The following is a 24,765-nucleotide window of genomic DNA, read 5'->3' as shown; positions in this document are numbered from 1 at the left end:
ATTGTAGCCTCAGTAAGTTACTCCTTTTAGTATTCTCAAGTTGCATTTAGTTTGAAGTTGCTTAAATCTGTGTGCTCACCCACACCTCATTTGCTGTTTCTTATTAGCAGAGACTTTGCTGCTTTTTAAGCTGTACACTGCAGTGTTCATAATGCAGAGGTGTTGAGACTGGCCCAAACTGTAAAGGATTACATTTTGTACCTGACAATGAGAGCCAGCAAGTTCTAAAATGAGAAAACACCAGGAAATAATTTTCTATGCAGGAATAAAGGGTCACAGAGGGACTTGGTTATACTAAACCCAAGTGAAATCCTTGGGACCACTTTGGGGTATGGTACTTTAATTAATAAAAATCCAAATACCACCGGATCATAATTGGAAAGTCTATAATAACCTGCAGAGAGGAGTGGAAAAAACCTAATTTTTGAAAGGAATATCAAGGGGGTTGATGGTGTAATTGCTGGCAACACCCTCTTATTGCAGACTTTCCGCTCATCTCCACTGCTTGCCTGAATATAAAAGAGTTCATTACTGAAAAGGCTGTCAATTTTAACTTGTATCTATTAGGCCATGTCTAAAGGGAGAGAGGGATTCTTGCTCTTTTGGATAACACAGGCATTAACATTCTCCCATTTTATAGGAGGATGTGCATTTAAGGGGGAACTGCGTGGACAACTCTGGCAAAGTATTTAATGGGGAATAAGAACTGCTAAATATTCAATACCTGGCTTTTTGGCAATGCATGTGATCACAGGAAGAAAAGGGGGAGGGAATCTCAACAGCTAAAACATGTAGTGGGAACTGAAAGTTGGGACTGAGGACAAGAAAAATACCAGTAGAAGAAACTAGTTTCAGCCATGAAAATAAGCATAATTGATAGGATTTCTCAGTGCACCCAGCCCTCTAGGCAAAAATAAATTAATAAAAGTGACAAATTGGTTCTATAAGCCCTCAGAACTGTAAATTATAGATAACCTGGACTTGCCACCAACTAACATTCTGGACAAGTGCAGAGAATATTTTTCATCCTGAGGACTGGATCCAGAACTGGCCCACTCTCCAAGGACCTTTTTAGATTGGTGGGTGGGGCGACCCACCTGTCCATCACTTGGTGGCATTATGATGTCAGTTGATCATTATCTTCTTTTTAAAAAAGAAATAAAATATTTTATTGCTTTTCCACAATAAAAGAGTGTCACTGTTAGCGCTGATCAATTTATTGGTGGCTGTCAGTGAACTCTTGTTCTGTCCATTTGCAGATACAGTTTGGATTCAAACCGTGCCTGCAAATGGATATATTTTTTCCAACACAGAGCAACAAAGCAGCATTCAAAGCTGGTCCGCAGAAGGAAAATGTCCATTTGCAAGCACAGTTTGAACCTAAACCATACTTGAAGGTGGGCAGCTTCAGAGAGGTTTGTTGTCACCACCAATCATCTTCAAATATCTCAAGGGCTGTCACATGGAAGATGGAACAAACTTGCTTTCTCCAGCTCTGGAGGGTAGGACTCGAACCAATGGAATCAAGTTACAAGAAAGGAGATTCCAACTAAACATCAGGAAGAACTTCATGACAGTAAGAACTATTCAACAGTGGAACAGTCTCCTTTAGGCAGAGCTGCAGCTGGGAGGGGGACCTAGCTGGGTTTTTTGTCCCAGGTGAGGCCTCCAGAGGGGCACCATTGAGGCTCCCAGCCTGTGTGTGCAAATGCACTTGGGGGTCTCATTTCACCCCTGCTTTGGGAGGTTGTGGACTCTCCTTCCTTGGAGGTTTTTAAGCAGAGGTTGGGTGGCCACCTGTCATGTATGATCTCATTGAGATTCCTGCATTGCAGGAAGTTGGATTAGATTACCCTTGCAGTCCCTTAAAACTCTACAACTCTATGGTTCTATGATAGGTGCTGTCAGCAAGCCCTGCTTCCCAAGAAATAGTTGGGAGTGTGCTTTAGGCACCCATTTGTTCTTTTGCAGCTGCATCTTTACCTGACTGAAGTCACACCTGCTGTTAGGTGTGGGGCTGGTGGGCATTTGGAAAAACTGTGCTGCTAATTAGGCCTGTGGGCCAGAGCTTTCCCACCGCTGCTCTAAGAGTTCAGTAATGTCTCCCATGCTGCCCAACACCACAAAAACACTGGGGAAAAGGTTGCCAGGGGATAGGAAGTTTAGTGGCATCGGTATGCCGATGAAACCCAGCTCTGTTTTTCCTTTTCATCAAATCCAGCTGAAGCACTGCTGTGCTTCAATGCTCACCTGCAATCAGTGGTGAACTGGATGAAGAGGAATAAAGTTAAGATCAATCCAGATAAAATGAAACTGATTGTAGAGGGGAATAAACTGAATTGGCTGCCTAGGGATATGCCTGTTCTGAACTGAGTCACACTCTCCTGTAAGGACCAGTTTTGCAGGCTGGGGATCCTTGGAGTCCCAGGTGGCAGGTGGCACCCAGAGTGCCTGTAACATGCTGGTTTTGTCTGCTGCTAGAGGATAGAGGCTAAGGCACTGTCATTCATGCTTGGGCTTCTTTTGTATCAGTCTATTATGGCACACTCTGTGTGGGGCCCATTTGGAAGACAGTTTGGAAACTTCAACTAATATAGAACATGGTAGGCCGCTTGTTTACAGGTGCAGAGTGGTATTCATATTTATCACCTGTTTTGAAGAACATAATACAAAGAGGTTCATGCTGGATGAGACCAAATACCCATCTTGCACAGGCTGCAAATTTGTTTCTGGGAGAGGTAAAAGCAGTAGCATAGCTAGCCTGGGGGAGGGGGAAGCACAGGGGTCTGTACTGTGGCATAGTGGGTGCTGCGTAAAAGTGTTCATTCCTACCTTTAAAGCCCTAAATGGATTATCTTAGACAGTGCTTTTTTTCCTTTAAAAAGTGTTTAGGGGTATCCTCATTTTAACTCAAGAAAATCACCATTTTATAGTTCAAATCAGGGGGAGGGGCGGTTACAGTAAATATAAATAAACTGACCAATCACCATGCTGGGTTCCAACTCCTACTTCACACGTTAAACGCTCGCTTCCACCTGAGACTCAGGAAACACCAAGGCAGGAAATGAGGCCGCCATCGGGGGTAGCAATGGAACTGACCATTCACCATGCTAGAGAAGAAACTATTTTTTTAAAAAAAGTTTCTTCTCCCATTAGATTCACAAAATGTTTAGGAGTATGCATACCCCTGCGCCCCCCCCCCCCCGAAAAAAGCATTCATCTTAGGGAAGTCTCTTCCCATATGACCCTCTCCCCAGTGCTTAAGATTTTCTCAGAAGGCCTTTCTCTGTATTCTGTCTCATGGAGAGACTACAGAAATCTCCACCAGAAACAGACATTTTCTGCAGCAGCTCGAGGATTACGGAATTCTGTTTCAAGCGCAATTTGGATAGCATCTTGTGAAAACAAGTGAAATGCTTTCTGTATCAGTAGGTTTGGGGGCATTAATTGCTGTTTTGCACTTCTTTGGTTTCTTTTTAGCTTCATTCCTGCTCACTGTCATTGCTTTTTGGGGTTCAGATCTTAAAAGAAGTTTGTATTATTTTAGTGTTGTAAACCACTATGACACTTGAATGAATAATGCCCTGTTAAATATTTATGTAAACAATATAATGTGGGAAGTGGCCATAAGACAAGCTGGAATAAGATGAACAAATGCTTGCGCTGCACTGATGGAATTCCAGGACTTTGGTTCCTGGACCACTTACGTTATAAGCACTCTGTCATAAGCAAAGGGGGTGACAGTGGAGCTCAACAGGTGAGGCCAATGCTTAAAGATGGGCTAAAAGTCCCTTCTCTGAAATGGTCCCCTAAATATCCCTGCCATATGTTTTGCACAGCAGCTCCTGTAGAACATTACATGGTGTATATGGCACGGCAAGGAGACATGATGTCCACAGGCAACATCCAGGCAGCAAATATTGTCTTCTAACAGCACGTAGTTAAACTGTAGAATTTCCTCCTGCAAGAAGTATTGATGGCCACCAACTTGCATGGCTTTATAAGAGGATTAGACAAACTGATTGAGGATAAGGCTATCAGTGGCTACCAGCTACAATGGTTATATTCTGTCTCCATTGTCAGAGTCAACATGCTTCTGGCTGCCGGTTGCAGGGAAATTACAAGCAGGGAGAGTGCTGTTGTGTTCAGCTCCTCCTTTGGGGCTTCCCATAAGCATCTGGTTGAGATCAGGTTGCTGGGTCATGGGCCTGAGCCAGCAGGCTCTTCTTATGTTCTATGCAGTCCCAAGCTGCTGCTATGTGGAAACAAACTTGCACAGCACTTGCTAAGAGGAGAGTGAGTAAAATATTTTCTGCAGTGGGGGGAAGCCATGGACCATAAGTTTTCCACTGCCAGTGTATTGCAGTGCGTTTCATCCTTAAGGAGAACGGTAGAAAGAAGGAATTTGGTGGCCACAGGGGTGGAAGTGGATGAAAAGAGGTTGTTGGTTGTGATTACCCTGTTTTAATTTGCTTTGTACCAATCTTTTACTTGTAGCTCCGGTTGTCATGGCTCCTCCAAGGCATCTTTCTTGGAGATGTTTCCTTGGTCCTTGTCGAGAACAAGACTGGGAAGGAACAGAGCAGGAAACTCTGGCACTTGGAAAATAGAAAAGGATTGGGGGTGTGGCAGAAAATGCTCAGGCCTCTCACGGATGTATCAGACAGGTAGGAGACATCATGCTTCTTTTTCATTCTTTGCCTCTTTCAATTTAATGGATGTCTGGATTTCTTGAGAGAAGGACAGGAAATTGCCCATATTGGGGCATCCAACAAGAGCCAAACCCCCTTCTCAATTTTAACTTGCTTTTAACTTGTGGGCAGAGCAGCCACCACATATTTCTTTTCTGGGGGAGGTATTGAAAGCCTGAGCCAGCTGAACACCCCTTTTCTCTTCACTGACTTTCACCAACCAACCGTGTGCAAAGAATTAACTTTCAACTGGTAACTTAAACACTAGTCCCTTCACTTCTTGCACTTCCACAGGATGACTAAGAAAGACTGCTTGTGAAGCAGTCAGCAAGGCCTAGATTCCTACTCTAGGCATTCTAGGAGAAAATAGTCATTCACTGGTGCACTGGAAGAGGAATGCAGGGTAGTGCAGCTCTGGGAAGTTGTAGAGTGAAGGAAATAATAAAGCAGGGCTGTATGGAGGGTTTTTTTTATAGGGTTCCTACTTTGCACTAGCAGTTTAAAACGAAATGATGACATTTCAGTTGGCTCGTGATTTATTTGTTAAAGCTCAGTGTGTTTTGTACGGGGAACCTATGCAGGCAAAAGCACCCATGCATTCAGTGGAACATACTTACAGGAAACAAGGAAATGACTGTAGTCAGCTGTGTTACTTCTATAGATACAGGGTGGGATTCACCAAATTGGCACTGTCAGCAGCAGCCCTGTGGCTTGTGCATTGGGGATTTCCCCCCTCTCTTTCTTCATGCACCTCCTGCGTCCCCTAAAATTGTCTAATGGGAGTCAAGAGCATCCACAGAACAGCATGTTTTGGGAGGAGGTGGATATCTCCATCTGGTAAACTGAAATTCTTGCACTGACATAACATTTGCATTAGCACAAAAATGAATTCTTTCTATATGATCAGCACAACTCCCTGTATTTATGGGCTGTGCTGGAGGTCATGGCAAAAGCTTGTAGGCATGGAAGCTGTCATGATGTGCTTCTGCACTTCAGAGTGAACCACTACACTGCTGGTAATATGTACTTTATTTGCACATTTCCAGGCAGAGTATAAATGAGGACATAAAAGATACCCTCCAGGCAGTGGCATAGTGTGGGGGGAACCTCAGGAGTGATTGCCCTGGGCACAAAATTGTTAAGGGTTAGAGAAAAAGAATCTAAAGGAGGAAGATTACCAATGACGCTCTTCCAACTGGTGGAGAACTTCAATCTACAGGATGTATGGAGACTTAAACACCCAAATGTGAAAGAATTTACTCACTTCTCAGATACAAAACGGTCAGCAGGGAGAATAGATGCAATATGGCTGTCAGGTCACCTAATATTGAAAACAAAAAAAGCAGAAATCCAACTAAGACTGATCTCGAAACCACAATCCAGTCACCTTAGAAACACCTGAGAAACAGTAGAAAATTAAGGTGGAGATGGAGAATGAATGAAAATATTTTCAACAGTGAAAAAAATATTTTAAAAAGCACAAGAGGCCTTAAAATAATTTTTTGAAATAAATATAAATCGGGAAACTGACATCAAAGTAATATGGGATGCTAGCAAGGCTGTTATGAGAGGTTTCTGTATCCAACAAAATGCCATCCAGAAGAAAATTAGAGAAAACAAAATGAAGCAAATTAGGAAAGAGATAAGTACAAATGAGAAAGGTTGAAAAACCCCAAAAACAAGACCACAAAACAAAATATCAAAATGTTGCAAACCCAATTCTCCATATTTTTAAACATGAAATTGAACATAAATTAAAATGGCTCAAACAAAAGTTTTGAATTTGCTAACAAATCAGATAGAATGCTGGCTTGGCAGTTAAAGAAGAAACAAAAACAAAAGACGATAGGAAAACTCATAGAAGGAGGGAAAACAATTGATGAACCCAAGGAAATAAGGAAAAGTTTTCCAAAATATTTTAAAGATCTCTACCAAGCAAGTAAGGAAGATGATGCAAAAATGGAAAAATACTTAAGTCAAAGTAAATTTCCAAAAATCACAAATGATGAAATTGAATATTTAAACTCTCCCATAACAATGATGGAAATTCATCAAGCAATTACAAAGGTGAAGCTAGGAAAATCTCCCAGACCGGACGGACTCTCAGCAATTTACAATAAGAAGTTGGAAGATGTGCTTTCAGCACCACTTAAGACAGTCATGAATAAGATCCTAAAGGAGGGGATAATACCAGAGTCATGGTAAGAAGCGTTTATAACGTTGATCCCAAAGCAGAAAACAGATTTGACATCAATCAAAAACTATAGACCTATATCACTCTTGAACAATGATAATAATAATAATAATAATAATAATAATAATAATAATAATAATAGTAAAATAAAAATAAAAATTTATATCCCGCCCTCCCCAACCGAAGCTGGGCTCAGGGCGGCTAACAACAATAAAATAATACAACATTCTAAAATCATTTCATTATAAATTAATTCAAATCAAATTGATGGCAACCATTGGGCTAGAGTCCTATGAAGATTGCCAAAGGAGGGAGTCAGTAATAATAATTATAAACTATTTGCAGATGTGATGGCAAACAGGTTAAAGAAAATATTGAAAGGTGTTATAAACGAAGACCAAGCAGGGTTTTTACCAGGTAGAAAAATGAGCAACAACATGAGAATGTTCTGGGTATACCGGTAAGCTTGTGTGCATGCGCACTTCTTCAGATACACTGAAAAAGAAGTCACCAGACCCTTATATGTAATGGGAGGACCAATTAGTCCTATAGAATTAATTGCAGTCGCTAACAGTTGTCAACAGGTTTACCATACCCATTGAATCAATCATCCATCCCCTACTACCCTTCTGAGAAAAACCCCACCCCACTATATATAAGGTTCTGGTGACTTCTCTTTCAGTGTGTCTGAGGAACTATGCATGCACACAAAAGCTTATACCCAGAAGAAACTTAGTTGGTCTCTAAGGTGCTACTGGACAATTTTTTTTTTTATTTCAACTGCGTCAGACCAACACGGCTACCTACCTAAATCTAGAAACATGAGAATGGTGATTCATTAGAAATGAGACTCAGCAAGTAAGCAGCATTTATGTTTGTAGACGCCGAAAAAGCATTTGACAATGTTTCATGGAACTTTATGTTTCAAAAAGCATTTGACAATGTTTCATGGAACTTTATGGAAAGAACTATAGAATCAATGTGGTTAGCGGAAATGTTCAAAAGGGGAATAAAGAACCAAAAAGCTAAATTGATTATAAATAATGAATTATCAGAAAGCTTCAAAATAAGAAAAGGAACCTGACAAAGTTGCCCACTCTCTCCATTATTGTTTATCATGGTTCTGGAATCACTGACAAAGGCAATAAGTACGGACTTCAAAATAAAAGGGATTACACTAGGAAATAAATCCTTTAAGTTAAAAGCCTTTGCGGACGATCTTATAATAACAACAGAAAATCCATTAGAAAGCATACCAAAAACTCTGAAAAGAATGTATGAATTCCGTCAGGTGTCAGGATTTAAACTGAACAAAAGCAAAACAAAATTGCTGGTAAAAAATATGCAGGACCAAGAAAAACAGGAATTACAAACAAAGTCTGGTTTGATGATAACGAAAAAATAAAATACCTAGGAATTTGGATTACAGCAAAAAAACATCAATTTATTTAATGATAACTATAATAAGATATGGAAAGAGATTTTTAAAAAGATTTAGAAATTTGGAACACATTAAAACTGTCGCTTTGGGGGAGAATCTCAACAATTAAGATGAATCTGCTTTCAAAAATGTTCTTTCTATTTCAGATGATCCCAATTGTGGGGGGCAGGCTGGGTGCTTTAGGGATTGGCAAAAGGAGTTATCGAAATTTAATTAGTACGGGAAGAAACCCCGAATTAAACATAAATTACTAACGGATATTAAGGGGAAAGGGTGTTTTGTGCTCCCAGACCTAAAGCTCTATTATGAGGCTTCATGCCTTTGTTGGTTAAAATAATGGACGACTCTGCAAAATACTATATATTGATCATTGAAGGATGGGACAATAGATTTGGGTGGCACGCCTATTTAGTTAAAGTTAAAGTTCATAAGGGCTTTCTAAATCATATAATTCAAAAATCATTATATACAGTATGGGACAGGTATAAAAATTTGCTGGAACCGAAGACACCCTGGTAGTTATCACCTCTAGAGGTCATTTTAGTATAAAGGAAGAACATGGGGGGAAAATAGGTAACTTACTAAGAAATTCTAGAGGAAGAGCAAAACCAACTTAAGCTAAAAAAAAATGATGAAATCAAACATCGCTTTTCGAATTGGCTACAATGCCACCAACTAAACAATGTTTTCAAGCAGATAGGAAAATTGGGTTTGACACAGAAATATCAAAGTTGGGAAAATATTTACTTCAAAATCAAAAGAAAATACTATCCAAAATGTATAGATTACTGCTGGACTGGGAGGTTAAGGATGAATAGGTCAAAGAAGCAATGATCAAATGGTCAAAGGACTTTGGTTATTCCATCCAGATGGATGATTGGGAAAAATGATGGCAAAAAATCATAGCTTGCTACACAATAAAGAAAACTTTTATGAAAGTGCTATATAGATGATACATGACCCCCAGCAAATTGGCCAAAATATATAAAACAAATTCAAAAGCATTCTGGAGGTGTAAGCAAATGGAAGGAACAATGTACCATATGTGGCGGGGTTGTGATTTTTTTTTAAAAAAATGGGACATTGTCTATGAGGAATTTAAAAAAATGTTTAGATAAATATTTAGAAGCCTTTCTTCTAGGTAGTCTGACAACTGATATCTCAAATGATAAAAGGAGGGTGTTCCTATATGCTACAGCTGCAGCAAGAATGCTGATCGCTAAAAATTTCAAAGGGGATAGGACACTTACAAAGGAAGAATGGCAAATCAAATTGTGTGAATATTTGGAAATAGCAAAAATGACAGAAGTAATTAGAAATCAACCAAACCAAAGGTTTAAAAACGAGTGGGACTGTTTTAAAGAGTACCTGGAAAAACATTGTTCTTAAACAAAATCTTTGATGTGTTTAGACTGAGGTTTGCAGAAGTGAAATAAGGAAAACAACACAGTTAAAAAGATAAGAAAAATAAGCCGCAATAAGGTGGAGAGAAGTCACTTGCAAAGAAGTATTGATTTATTTTGGTTTATATTCACATATAGGTTAACTTATTTTGAAGAAAGAATGGAAAATGTATATAATTAATCAATGCAAAACTTAATAAAGAATATTTAAAAACAAATTGTTAAGGGTGCCAAATTTCAACACCCAATGCTGCCTCAATACGGCTGCATGCTTCCGTTGCTGGGCTCCATTGAAAATGGCTTCTCCATGCGAACCAGGAAGTGACCTCTCCAGACAACAGAACGACTCTTCTAATCTCTGTGCCTATGATTTCCTGGATGATGCGGACGCCGTTAGGCAGTTGAATGTGCATGCCTACTCCATCCATTTCCATCCCTCCATGTGGCCTTATGCCACTGCCTCCAGGTCAGTGGAACCACTATCCCAGTGACTTCATCTTTAGCATCTCTCTCTCACACACACACACAAACAGGTGCTCCTCTTCATCTAAAACAGTCTCACCAGTTTTTGCACACTCTGATGAGTGTAGCATTCAAACACATAGCTTTCTTTACCTATCAGAAAACCTTCACCTTACTGCTTTCATTGATGGCATGCATCATCTAACCATTTGGGACTATTAACTGGAAATCTGTCTAATAAAGAAAGAATTGGCTGGAAGCCACAAGGGTTTCTATTCATCTCAGGGCCTTTCCCACACTCCTGGTTGTGCCTGATATAGAAATATGGGAGGTCACAGTCTTGATAAGCCCTTGTTGCAAAGGATACATTTACTGTTTGTTGCATTGTTGGGTCCCAAGCCTTATCTCTTTGTTCAACTTAAAGCCTTTGGAAAAAAATGGATTTCATTATATGGGCTACCTTGTCTCCTGGGATATTATGCAGAAAGTGTCTTTCATCTTTCTGACTCTTGAAGGAACACAAAGGCTGCTAATACAAAGGGGACACTGACATGGGATGCATAATTAATATATAAGATAAAAATATCAACATTTGTCTTATTTAGCCATTCCTCTCTCCATAGGAAGACATAGTTGCTTCATTCCATTTAGCTGTGTTCCATTTATCTACGCTCTCCTTTGAAGACAGCTTTAGTATTTTGCTAGCATCATTTAGGAGTAATAATTTATTTATGTGTTGCCATGGTAACATTTCCCCCTTTAACTGCATCCATGCTTGTATACGTGTGGTATATGCTTGCATAGCCTGTCTTAACATTAACTTTCTACACATAATTTTACTGCTTTCTTTTTTTATATGGTCAGGTGCACATCTGTGAACGTTTGCGAATGATAATCACATTGACGTTTTCCTCGGATGGCACACTTACCCTGTTCCTATAATGTATATACTCTGTGTGATCTCAGGGGAAAGAAAACAATACTGTATATGGAAGCAGTCAATGCATTCAGTTAATCAGGAGTGCTTTAAAAATATGTTCAAAAACAAAAGTATGTGGAAGAGCTAAAGTCATATCCTGTTCCCTTAGGTATGTGCTAAAGAAATTAAATGGTAACAGTTTATAACAAAAGTGGCTCTAAAATGTATACACACATATGGTGGAGAGAGAGAGAGAGAGAGAGAGAAAGATCAGGTTGTGCAAAGTCCGATATTTAGTCTATAAGAAATATGGTGTGTGAAATAGTTATTTACAGAGTAACGTAAGCAAAACACAAATCTCTGCCTCAAGTCACTTACAATCCATATTTAGGCTGGGAAGTTCTAAATGTAGTTCTCTTGAGCCTGAAAAACCACCCTTTGGAAGCTTTTGCATATCTCTATCTGAACTGTGATTAGTATCCGGAATGTGGATGAAAAATAGATGATTTCTAGAGGCAGCTGATAATTCACTAAAAAGCGTTTTATAATAGCAAAAGTGAAAGCAAAACAGGCTCATCCAGACTCCCACTCGTCCCACCGCTTCTCCCCGGAAGAAGAATGTTTCCATTCCTCCGTGTAGCCCTGGACACTGGCAACCCATGCTATGTCACTGCCTCCAGGTCAGTAGTAAAGAATTCTCCTCTCTCTTTACGACTGAACTGCAGCAAACATCACTTGGGTTTTCCGCAGGTTGATATTTGCTCTGATTCAGTTATAAAGAGCTGATTTCCCAGGAAAAGCAGCAGGGCAAACAGAAAATGGCTCAGACTCATGCCTAGAAAGCATGGGACAAGCGGAAGTGTGACAAGTCATTAAGAGCCAACATTAGGAGCTGGGAACAAACTCTTAGCAAAATAGGCAAGCTTTTTCTAAGTTTTCAAAGCAAAGAAGTTCACAAGTACAGTGATACCTCAGGTTACATACACTTCAGGTTACATACACTTCAGGTTACAGACTCCACTAACCCAGAAATAGTACCTCGGGTTAAGAACTTTGCTTCAGGATAAGAACAGAAATTGTGCTTCAGCGGCGCGGCGACAGCAGGAGGCCCCATTAGCTAAAGTGGTGCTTCAGGTTAAGAACCGTTTCAGGTTAAGAATGGACCTCCAGAATGAATTAAGTACTTAACCCGAGGTACCACTGTACTGAACTGATTTCAAATCAAGCTTAGAGGATTTTGCCTATCATTAATGTATATGCAGGATTCCTTAATGTGGATTAACTACCCCCTAACTTTTAACTATACTATATACATTCCTATATCAGAATACAGTCATACCTTGGTTTTCGAACAGCTTAGTTCTCGAACGTTTTGGCTCCCGAACACTGCAAACCCAGAAGTGACTGTTCCGGTTTGCGAACTATTTTTGGTAGCTGAACGTCTGATGGGGCTTCCACAGCTTCTGGTTGGCTGCAGGAGCTTCCTGCAGCCAATCAGAAGCCACACTTTGGTTTCCAAACGTTTTGGAAGTCGAACGGACTTCCGGAACAGATTCCATTTGACTTCCAAGATACGGCTGTAGTTAAAATAGAAGCTTCCCTCACTCACACACAATTGATTCATGTGGTCCTCAGCATTTTTTCTAGCCTTCAGAATTTTACAAGCTGCTTTGCTAAAGTGTAAAATATACTTAAGAACTAAAAAATCATCACACGGTATAATAGGAGTAATCATTTTATTAATTTCCCCCAACAATTATGACCTTTAAGCTTAAACAGAAGCATCACTTTTCAGATAGATAAAAATGGTAAGTGCAATGGCCACAATCAAACTGAGTTAAGCTCAGTGAAACGCCTATATATATAAATTATTGAATTAAAATGGAAATGACTTTGAAGAGAAACAGATAGTTGCCAGGAACTGACTTTAACAAAGTAATGTCCCTTCATAACTAGGAATCTCTTTCTAGCCTTTTGGAAATGTAACATCTTCCAGCTAGTGGGAGAAGTAGACAAATTTGGAGCCAGTTTTAAATTTGGATTCTAAGAGCGTCAGGCAAAGAATTGTAGCTGAACGCAGGAAAAACTTGGTCCATTTTTGGAGGACTGGACACAGTGGTTATCTGGACATCTGATGAAGGATCAGAGGTTTTGCTGCTTGTTTTCAGAAGTCAGCTTGCTTTCAATAGGGCCTGGTTCGATATTTGTGAATCAAGCAAACATTGCAAACATGCAAAGGGTTGTTGTAAGTAGTATAATGTAGGTTGCTGTGATTTTCTATATGTAGATATACAGAAAAACAATATCTGCAGTAGATAGCCACATGCTATCTTTCTATGGACATGTGGTTGCAGAAAGAGAGAGAGAGAGTGCTGGACTCCATGTGATACACACATTAACATTTGGGAACTTCTCACTTGGCTGCTCTGAAATAAAGTAAATTATTTACCCATGCCAAAGTTAATTAAATTACACTTTAATTAAATTGACCTACTGCAGAAGCAGCTTAGATTTTGGTCTTCTAGGAATCACACTGAAAATACCAGCACAGGTCAAGTCTTGCAATTTACTAAAGATACAAAATTTAACTAAAATAAGTTTAGATAAGGGTAGTTTTGTCACATTGCAATAAATTATATACATGTTGGTATCTGAATAGAAGATTAGAGGAAAGTATCTTGGATTGGCAAGTTTTAATCCTCAAGTTTGCATCATGTAATTAAAAACCCTAACCCCAAAGCTCTCCCCTGCAGACCTTCTCCTCCAACTCATGGGGGCAGTGGGGCTGGATGACAGAGATGAGTCAGAGAGAGTGGGCCAGTTAGCACCTCCCCCCCCCCCATGATTCTAATTATTTGGGGGTTTTAATGCCTGAATAAGAGCTATTGTATTGGTGTATGCAAGGCTTCGTACTTGAAACAACCACCTTAGTGAAAGCTAAAACAAAAATGAAAGAACTGAAATGAAGGTGCCCACGTGAATTCATTTCTTCCTTAGGTTTCAGTTGTTGCATTCATTTTGGCTAATATGGAGACGATCAATTAGTTTGGGAAACTAAGGCACACTGCTATTAAGCCGTTGACCCTGGTGAGAAGTCCAGGGCAAGGCTACGGTGCTTCCTTTGCTTTGGAGGAGAGAGATGGAGGATAGCATTGGAAATTTATGAGTCCTATTTACTTGCACCCCTCCCACACCCATGTGATTACTATTACATGAGTGGCAGAGCCAGGAGGAGTCCATTGTTCCCATCCCCTCCTGCATATCTCTTTCTCCATTCCTGCAGCCCAGTACTCTGGTAGGCTTCCACCGTGAAGATCCTGGAAGATCAGAGTTTGGTATCACTTGGGGAGCCAACTCAAGTAGAGCAGCCTTCCTGCTGCAGGCATTCGGCCCCCAGTGCATGGGGGTCTGCTGAAGCAGTGAGAGGGGCATGTGACGGATGGAGGCAGGGCCAACAGCCTTGTCCCTGCTCTCCCCCTTGCATAACAGCAGTCTCGTTGGGGCAAGGAGGATGAGTGGATTAGTTGTCTTCCTTACACTCTATCTATTTCAACATGCAGAGCCTGTTGGAATCAGACAGATTCTCCTTTTCTTCATAGTAGCTGTTGCTTTTTCCTGCATAGAATCACATTACTCCCTGTGAAAATCATAACAAGTGAAGCAGTTCCCTGAATTCAGTTTCAGTGCAGATTCCCATGCAGCAAACCCAGGGGAATACACATTGGCAATATCTGCATCCTTTTTATCAAGGCAAAAACAATATATGTGCAAAATTGATGGGCTTCCTTTGTTTTTAATGGTCTTATTTCCCACATCAGTGACAGCAGTCCAGTTGGAATTGATTCCATTGCATGCAGGTGCATCACTAATGCTCTTTTACTTCTATTCCTGGTGAGCATTAGTGCTGCAGCAACAGCAACAGCAGCTTTTCTGGACTCACATTTTGCTCAGAAGTGAGGAGAAATAAAAGTCATTGTTTAATGCTTTCCATTAATAGCCTAGCGTAGCATGAAACTAGCAGGAACTGGGGCATATCGCCACTCATTACCCTTAAGGCAAATGGAATTCAAATGGAATCATTTCCTATAGCTGGAATTAAAGAAAGCCTATAAAAGTGAGACATGGCTCTGAACCACAAAATTCCCATATGGCTAGTCTGTTTCAAACTCCTGCATTATTTTTTTATCACTGGCATTTCTAAGATAATTGTAACATTGTGGTTGTGAAGTTTGATGTGTGTGGTTTTAGGGGGTTTTTGTATTGTATCAGGTTGTCTTTGTTGTGTGGGAAGGTAAGTCTACTTGGTCTTTAGAGGGGAAACTTTAGATGGTCCTTGGATCTGGGAATTTACTGGATTGATCACTCTTAGAAATGTGTCTGAAGCTTAGCTGGGCTAAGATAAAGCTAGCTGAAGATGAAAGGAAGGAATCGGATAAGAGGGTACACAGTTCCAGGGGCTATGGAGGAGGTGGACTTGGAGACATGCACACAAACTGATGAACACATTATGTATATGAAATTACATTATATTTGAAATCCTGGGGAATGGTGGCAAGACAGAGAAATACTAGGTGGTATGTACTCAATCTTAACAGGATCTGACCATGACAAAGTACTTATGTCAATATCCCCCACTTTCAGAACATCCTCTCTTGCTCAGTTGAGAAAACAAAGTCCAGAGTGTGGCCTGCCACATGTGTTGGGCCAGTGACATGTTGGGATAGCCCCATGGTCGTCATTGCAGCCATGAAGTCCTGATCCACCCCTGAACCAGTCACCTTGGCATGGATGTTGAAGTTCCTCAAAATCAGTCTTCAGCACCACCTATGAGACCAGCTCTGTCAGTCCAGGCAGGGAAACTGCTGGGCAGCAAGGCAGGTGTTACCTGGATGCACTTTGGGTTGGTCCAGTCTCTGCTTTGACTAGGGTCAATTTAGTCTGGTGAAATAGTGAGGTGGTTTTAAATCACTGAATTTAATCCCTTCTGGCCTTACTTTGAATCAATAAGAAGCATTGCCTTGTTTTACAGCCCCCAATTCAGGTCCGCATGAGGCCCGGGGTGGCAGTCTTGTTCTTGGCATAGCAGTATAAGTTTGGCAGGCCCCTGGTGTGCCCCCACTGGCTGACTTAGCCTTCTGGGGCCCAGGGCAAATGTACCCAGCTGCCCCGTCTACATGGGCCTATCCCAGTTGCTGAACTTGGGGTTACATTTTGTTTCATGGGAGGTGGGGTATGAAGTTTTTTGGGAATCACTCAGCCTCCCTCTTTTGGCTCGGCCTTAACTCTAAGCTTGTTAGGATTGTAAAGGCCTACTGAATTTCACTTCTGAATGAAAGCCCTCCATCTGTGACAGAACTTGACTCTGACATCTCCATTCACTGTATTCACTTCAGCTAGGTATACGGGTGTCACTTCTCATTTGTATGTGTGCTTCAGTAGTAAATAGGAATTTCCAGCCAGACTGCAGTCAGAGCTCATAAAGTTTGTTGTTCAAGCCAAGGCACTTTAGGCCAGAGCTAGGCTGAGAATAATCACACAAGATAGCAACAGTCCTTGTCATTCAGGGAAATATCATTTAAAAGTTGGGGAACAGTGTGTGCAGGACTCTCTGTTTATCTCTGTAGGTCTCTGAGTCACTCTTGATTATCTCACTCTGAGTGTATGTGAGTGACTCTCATGTTTCCCTTTTGATAGCCATCCTTGACTTTAATGGATTTTTGATTGTAATGATTATGGAGCCATTCTTGGGTTGTAGTTTAAGGAGAGCTGCATGATCCTGACTGATGTGCCTGCAAGCCAGCATTAAATTGCTCAAAAGATACCCTAAGCCTCAGGGCCTAAACTGTTATTAAAGGAAAGGTGCCAAAAGGTTATACACACAAAAAACTACCAGCTGAGGTCTCCACTTTGGAGGAAAAGTTCCCTGCCAGCCCACAGCTAGGAGCAAATGAACTACTAAATACAGACTGTAAACAACAGTTCTAAAATAAAATTCATATGTTTCTTTAGTGTTACAGACTTTCACCAGCCAAATTCAGCAACCTCCCCTGAGCACTGAGTCTCGGTATGCACTGAGGCCAGGATTCAGAGAATCATGAAGCCTAGTTGGTGAATTCTGTGGTTCTCAAAACTTGCTTTTCTGAAAACAGAAGACCCTGTTTTGTAAGATAGCATGGGATGGGACAGAGGCAAGTGTTGACTGTTCAGGAGGGGGGAATCAGAAATTGCACTAAGCCCCTTACATGAACCAAAGTGGCTCTTTGAACCCCAACCCATATATGCAAGAGCTTCCTCATTTATCCGACACCTCCGCATAAGCATTCCTTTGTGAATACATTGCCGTCCCTTCTCTTGAAATGAATGGAAAAGGTAGACACATGGGAAACATGTGCATGTTTAGTTGAGATTCCTGCCTTTGCAGAGGGGGTTAGACCAGATGAGCTTGGGGTCCCTTCCAAGTCTACAATTCTATGGTTCTATGTACAGTGGAACCTTGAAAGTTGAACATAATCCGTTCCAGAGGGATGTTCAACTTCCGAAACATTTGAATTCCAAGGCACAGCTTCCGATTGGCTGACAGCTAGGCTTATTGCAGATCGGAAGCCAAATCGGACGTTTGGGTTCCGAGAAATGTTAGAAAACCAGAACACTTCCAGATTTTCAATGTTCAGGAGCTGAAACGTTCGGGAATGGAGCGGTTCGAGAACAGGGGTTCCACTGTATTTTATGGAGGCAGGGGTGCCAGTTCCAGGCGGCTTAAGCCATTTTGCCCCCCCCCCATGTCCAAAGAGTGTGAAGGCAAAGCACAGAGCCTACCATGCTGCTGCTGCAGTGACTGTCTCCTCCTGCTACCATGGAGGGGAAGGAGGAATGAAGAAGCCTCCCTCTGGTGGCAGCACCAAGAGAAAGAGGAGGAGGAGGAGGTGCCACTGCCCATTGAAACCATGCGGCCACTGTGTTCAGCTCCACCCCTGGCTCCTCCCGTCATCCTGATGTCATGCATGTGATGTTGGGACATCGCGACATCATGCACGCAATGTTGTCGTCCCCTCCAGCACCTTCTCAAACTGGCAGCTCGGGGAGACAGGCTTGCTTTCTCTCTCTTGCATGCAGAAAAAATCCATGCACACATACACTCTCAGTTGATGGCTGTCTCAGCACTACTTTCTGAAATTCTGACTGCTAAACAGAATCTCAGCTAAGGCAGTCATTGTGGTGACTCCAGTTCTTGACCCAGACTGGTGATTCAGAAACATACTTTAGGAAACGCTTTTATTTATTTTATTGCATTTGCACCCCATCTTTCTTTCATCATGGAACCCATGGTAGCTTAAATGTGGCTCCCAGGCAGATACCCATCCAGGCACCTGCCAGATCCAGACTTGCTTAGTTTCAGCAAGGTGGTGGTTGCATGTGCTTTCAGACCATATGATGGGAGCAGTATGAGTTTCAGTACTGAAATTCATATCATGGATTGACATTTAACAGGAGGGAGTTATACTGATAGAGGATATGTTTTAAGCTTTTGGTATTTTTATTAATTTTAAGTATTTTAATTAGGCGCTTTTAGGGTAATTAAAAACTTTTTTTTTACTACCACATGGATTGACTAGCTTACTGTGCAATCCTATATATGTCTACTCAGAATTAAGTCCTATTCAGTGCAATGCCATTTACTCCTAGATAAGTGGGCATAGAGTTATGGGCTTTAAAAAACACGCTTTTGTTCAAATTTTGAAATTTTAGATGTATTTAAAATTTGAATTCAGCAGTTAGCACATTGCAAAACCTTGCAAATTGACCTTTCAGCATAGACAACTAAAATAAACCGAGAATAAAGGAAGTTACAAACCTGTACACAAAGCTCATGGATGGAAACCTCTTTAAATAACAGGCCAAACAAAAAGTATCCCTGATAAGGCTCCCTGACTGCTTGAGGAAGTTGTGACTTGATGCTGAACAAGCAACAGCAAAAAAGAAAGGGAGGGAAAAACACGAACTGGTTTTATTCATCCTTTGCTCTTCAGTATTTGAACAGTTGCCGGATTTCACCCAAGGCCAATTTCAAGCTTAAATATTAAGCTTTCCCCGGTTCTACAATTATTCAGCAGGTAGTTTGAATATTCTCCCCCCTCCTTTTTCCCCTTTCTGCCTAGTAAGACATTTGCTGTCTGCCTAGAAAGAAAGCAAATCCCTGCAGGAGCCCTGTCATTACACTACTGATCACATGAAGCTATGCTGATTCTGGGCCTTTGGGGCACGACTCCCTTTTCTTTCTTAGGAGCCATTTCAATAAAAACAATCAAAGTCAGATCCAAGGACATTGATGCACTGTGGATAGAGGGGAAAGGAGTTTCTGTAGCCTCCGGGATTACGTTTTCCTGCATGCACTCACACTGAACTATCAATGTTGAATGGAAGGCTCTCTTCCAAAGTGCTGCCATGTATGTTTTGTAACTCTGCCACTCCTGCCTCATCTCTCAGCACTTTCAGCGTTCACCACAGCTTCCAAATCCTCCCTGTTAGGCTGCCAACTTAACAGCTGATGATGGTGAGATCCCCAATGCCACAGCCTGAGTAGTTCGGCGTCTCACTTCCCGGAATCTACAGAACGCAAGGAACCACACTGCCATTTTATATACTGGCAGCGCTCCAGAGCTACGTAACAGCTTATCATTCACCATTCTTCGTCACTGATTTTTTAAATTTACCCTGGGAGCTATTATGCCTGTGGAATCTTCGCTTTTCAAGCATATGGTTACAAAGATTGTGCACCCCACCCCACCGCCAATCTCTGCCAGGCTGTAGCAAGTTTCCAGGGGATTCCGGGCACTCCCCCAAGGTTATTTCCATTGGGAAAATCGAGGCACAGCAGAGGCTTTAAGAAATATGGTTTATTGTACACATATTTACACCTAGAGTTTTCCATGGAGGTGATACAGAACAGTATACCCCAAGAGTGTTTCTTGTCACCCTCTCATACCTTCAGTAAGCTCAGGTCCAAAGCAGCAGTCAGTCATGGCTCTTGATGCAGCCTCCTCCAGCCATTGCCAATATGGTTCTGTCTACTTCCTCCTTCTTGTTCCCAGAACACCTTTAGATTTCAAAAAGGACGCATTTTTCTGTGACATCACGCCCCCTTCACCTTGGCAACCCGCCAGTTCTCCTGTCTCTGTCCACTCCTCAGTGGGGGACGGGGACAGACAGTTCTTTTGCATCGCCAATGGCCCTTAATGGCTCAGTACTTGGTTGCCCATTATTCCTTAATGGCACTGTGCTTAGCTAGCCTGCCACAGTGGTTTACATAAGTTAACCCAGGAATTTATTGCCTGGCACAGTTCTGCAGCTTGCATTTTCCCTTCATATCCCCTATACGATCTAAATACTACTATTTATTGCCTCCATTTCCTAACACTCTGGTACCCTATGACAATACTGTACCAAAAAAGTATACAAACACTCCCTGAATGAGTGAGAGTGAGAAAACCAGGGTTGCAGGCTTTATCCCTTCTTTTTCTAAGAGGCAAAGTTATTTCTTGGAGATTGTGCTTACAGTTGCACCATAGCTCTGAGCAAAGGCTACGGTCTAATTACTGGGGTTCCTGTCCTGTTCCAGAACTTCCTCTTACCCATGTTCCTCCCCTTCCAGTCCCATGATCCCTCCAAATACATGCACACATCTAAGATCTACAGATTAGCTCCTGTTCCAAATCCTTCTTGGGAGAAGGCTAGGTTAGCTTCTACCAGGGACTTCTCATAAGTGGTCCCGCTGTTCGGGAACTCTTCATCAAGAGAGATAGAACAGTACAGCCCCCTCCATGCTTTTTTGTTTTATGAGCAAAAGCTGAGGGTAGGGGCGTTGGCTGTTGAAATCACCTGCCTTCTTTTCTGTCCCATGTAGGGATTTCGGTACTGTGCTTTTTCTTGCTGATTTTCATATAATAATTTTTTAATGGCCAGAATTCTTATCCCACCCTGTCATCATTTGGTAACCGATCAGACAGATTAGAGGCCTTGGAGGCCGAGCCTCAGTACATTTCAAAATATAGGCAGCGACTCCAGGTGAGGCCAGGTAACACTATCTGGAAGTCTTAAGGGCATCCTTTGTGAGTGGATCAGGAGAAATTCAGCTGCTCTGTGTCATATTGAAGCTACCCTTCCCCACCCCCTGCACATGTTAAACATAATTACAAATTTCTTAGATCAGCCCCGTAAGAGAAAACTACTGAAGCTGTTACTAGCAATTTTATTGACTTGCTTCAGTGAAATCCAAAGATTTGTAATTTAAAAATAAATAAATGTGATTTTAAAGAATGGATGCAGACACACATACATACAAATTAAATAGAAAAAAATGGGCCAGAGAACCCCACTCAGTGTGCAAGTATTGCATGGGGGAAGGGGTGTATTTCTTTTTTTCTTTTTTTGTATTTTTATTTAGATTTTCCATCATACAATTTAATTTTAAAAAAGAAATAATACATAACAGAAAAGAAACGAAACATTAATTCATTATACATTAAATCATTATACAATATCCAAAAAAAACGAAAAAGAAATAACATAAACAAAATAAAATAAACCCACCACCCTGTTTAACTTCCCTCCACTGCTACTTGTCTTCTCTAGAATCGGTTTTACCCTTATCATTGCATTCTGGTTGTTTTTATTTTCTCTCTATATATACATACATACATACATACATACATACATACATATGTCATTGATAATTTATTGTTTTGATGCTTTTACATTCTTACATTCATGGCATGGGCTTCTAGAGGTGAGAGCCACCATGGTGTCTTGGCTCCAGTCTCATTTTGTACTTGCTCCAGTCTTTAAATAACGTGTTTCTAATTAGGTGGCTATTGAAGTCTTTATGGACTTTGATCTTATCATATGCGAGGTAGGAGTGCCATCCATACCTGTTGTTATGGCCCTCCAGTTCTAATAAATCTGCTTTTTCCAAAGTGATCCATTCTTTCAGCCATACAAGGCATTCTGCTTCATAGTATAATTTTAAATTTGGCAACGCCAAACCTGGGGTGGGGGTGTTTCCTTCTAACACTAGGCTCATGTGTTTCAAGAGCTGCTTATTGTAAGGCCCCTATCCTTGGAGGACTTGAAGGGCAGGCAGCTGCTGCAATATAAAGTTTGACAGGTCTCATGCAAAAGTAGAATACTGTTGGAAACTGGTTTCAGTCTTGTTCTATATGCTACAGGTGCACTTAGTCCTAGTAGCCCCTGTAATATGAAGCTTTGATTCTTTGGGGGTGGGGATGTAGCTAAAGCCCGATGGCCAAACTAAATGTGATGTTAAATGTGACTTTGCAGTTAATGTATATATTTTTGAAATGCAAGTAGTCACCACCAGGAAGGCATGAGCAAGACTGGGGGCATGGTAGCTGGGGATGGGTGGTTAACCCTTGGTGAAAATCGCCCTGTGGGTGCTGTTATTTGCACTAAGAGGAAATATTCCATTGGTGCCAATAAGAATATTCTGCTCAGTGCAAGTAGCAGCATTTGGAGGGAGGTTTCTGTCATGCAGGGGGTATTCATTGAGATCATGGCAAATAGGAATTGGTTAAGGTCTCGCTCTCCACCCAACATGACGATGACCTTGCTTTGACTTTCATGAGGTAGCTGTTCGCATTTTTAAAAAATGTACACATTACAAGCACAAGTGTCTTTAATGTCATGCTTAGTTTGGTCTAGTAGTGCCGTTGAGGAAAAATAGAGTCCCATTTGAAATCAGTGGTACAGATTTATACTTATCGATTTCCCACAGTTCCATGTAGTTTTTGGATCCTTCAGTCCAAAGCAAGAATAGAAAAGGAATCCTGTGTTTCTGTCTTGAGGAATGAAAGCCAGAGTCCTTTGCACTGCTCCCCAATTGACCACATAAGAAATCTGCTAAATACAAGATGAACAAATTGTGCAATCTGCTACATCTCAGCTGCTCAGCTGGAATTAATGAGGCTAGTCCATCAGTTTGATGGGGATTGTAGAGATATAACAGAGGGCAGGTATTAACCCATCACATTTAGCAGGCAATTTGTATGACCAGCTTTTCTTAAGCTTGCCTCCATTTATCATTTAGCAGGATTGTTATGCTTCTAGTCCCCCCCCCCTCCCCAGTCCTATGCGCCTCTTGACTTCTCATAAGGGGATCAGTCTTGCAACAACAGGGAAGATGGATGGATTAAAACAGCGCAGAAGAGGGAAAAAACCATCACTAGTACACAGCTAAGAATAAGTTGCAGGAGTTACTCCAAGATTCTTAAGCATATTTGGGATCTTGGAAGCTCTCCACTGTGCCAAATTGGCATGTAAATTGGCAAGGGGTGGGGGGAAAACTATCCAGTATGTCCAATGGCATGGATTTCTGTTTTGAACAAACTCTCCTTTACAAAGGTAATATTCTGGTAGATCTTAATTTGCTCTGGTATCAGAGATGTTAGACTTGCATCATGAGATGAATGCATATCCTTACTAGGGCTGCTTGAGAAGTCCATTTTCTTTGAATTCTGAATGGATTTGACCTGATCAGGACCTCCTGAACTAATGTGTGATTCAGAATGTATTTATGCTTTGGATTTTGCACTTCTCTGAATTTTTGCAGTGCACTTTTCAGTTCAAAAAGGGTTTATCAAAATGCATTAAAATATATTTTATGATAAAAATGCTTTTATAAATCAGTACATTAAGACACACACATACAGTGCTTTTTTCTAAAAAAATGTTTAGAGGTACTCTCATTTTGACTCAAGAAATGCACCATTTTATAGTTCAAATTGGGGAAAATAAATACAGTAAATGGATAGAAGTACAAAGATTCACAGAATGTTTAGGGATATGCGTACCCCTGTGTACCCCCAGAAAAAAAGTTCTACAGACACACACAAACACATGCTTAGTAAAAACAATTATTTAAATAAAAATGGAACACGTGAAATTGACGCAGACCTGAAATATATGGCTCTGTCTATCTATAATCTTACAACTTCATGTCTTTGGCTTATCACCAGTATAAAGGCTCCATATTTTCTATGGATAAAAGAAAGTGTCATGATCTTTCTATAGGTCATTGTTCATCAGGATTAAATTTGTTGGCACCATTTTTAAGCACTTATGCAAAGATTGGCTACCCTACCATTCCCTTTCAGCTCAAAGGTTGCATATTCTTTTAATGAGCACACAAAGCCTACCCTCAGCAGCTATATATTCCATCTGAGTTGTGCCTTTGACCATAAAGAGTTGTTTCATAGATTCATCCTGATTGATCACTGCCCAGAGCATCATTTCCATGGTCTCCTTCTAGTCTTTGTGACCCATATTTAATTCCAGCATCAAGCAATTATTACATGCTTTTGGGAAGGCATATTACAGCAGAAACAAAGTAGCTGTGGTTTTGTAAGTACTTGCATTAAAAACTAGTTACACTTCTTATTTAAAAAGACTGCTGCCCGATTAATCAGTGGCATTTTAATTGATCCAAGGACCACTCAGTCAGACCACAATTCTCAATCTAACTGTTTCCTACTATAAATAAGTGAGGCTTACAGACTACAGAAACCAACATGATGTAATTTTGCCGCCCCCAAACTTGGCTTTGAAATACTTTTCTTTACACAGTGAAAGTTCCCAGTGAAGTA

At 40.9% G+C, this 24,765-nt stretch overlaps 1 protein-coding gene across 1 annotated transcript in view; it reads left to right on the top strand.

Moving 5' to 3' along the window:
• Nucleotides 1-24,765, top strand: part of ALK (ALK receptor tyrosine kinase) — a 597,092-nt gene that overhangs the window by 468,593 nt on the left and 103,734 nt on the right. The window contains exon 9 of the mRNA XM_083732114.1: nucleotides 4,498-4,667. Within this exon, the coding sequence (XP_083588240.1) occupies nucleotides 4,498-4,667 (170 nt within the window). The remainder of the gene's footprint in view (nucleotides 1-4,497; nucleotides 4,668-24,765) is intronic.

Source organism: Podarcis gaigeae (genome assembly GCF_964106915.1).
Source record: "Podarcis gaigeae genome assembly, chromosome: 3".
NCBI classification, from domain to species: domain Eukaryota; kingdom Metazoa; phylum Chordata; class Lepidosauria; order Squamata; family Lacertidae; genus Podarcis; species Podarcis gaigeae.
Note: the sequence above shows the minus strand (reverse complement) of the source record. Positions and strands in the feature narration are given on the sequence as shown.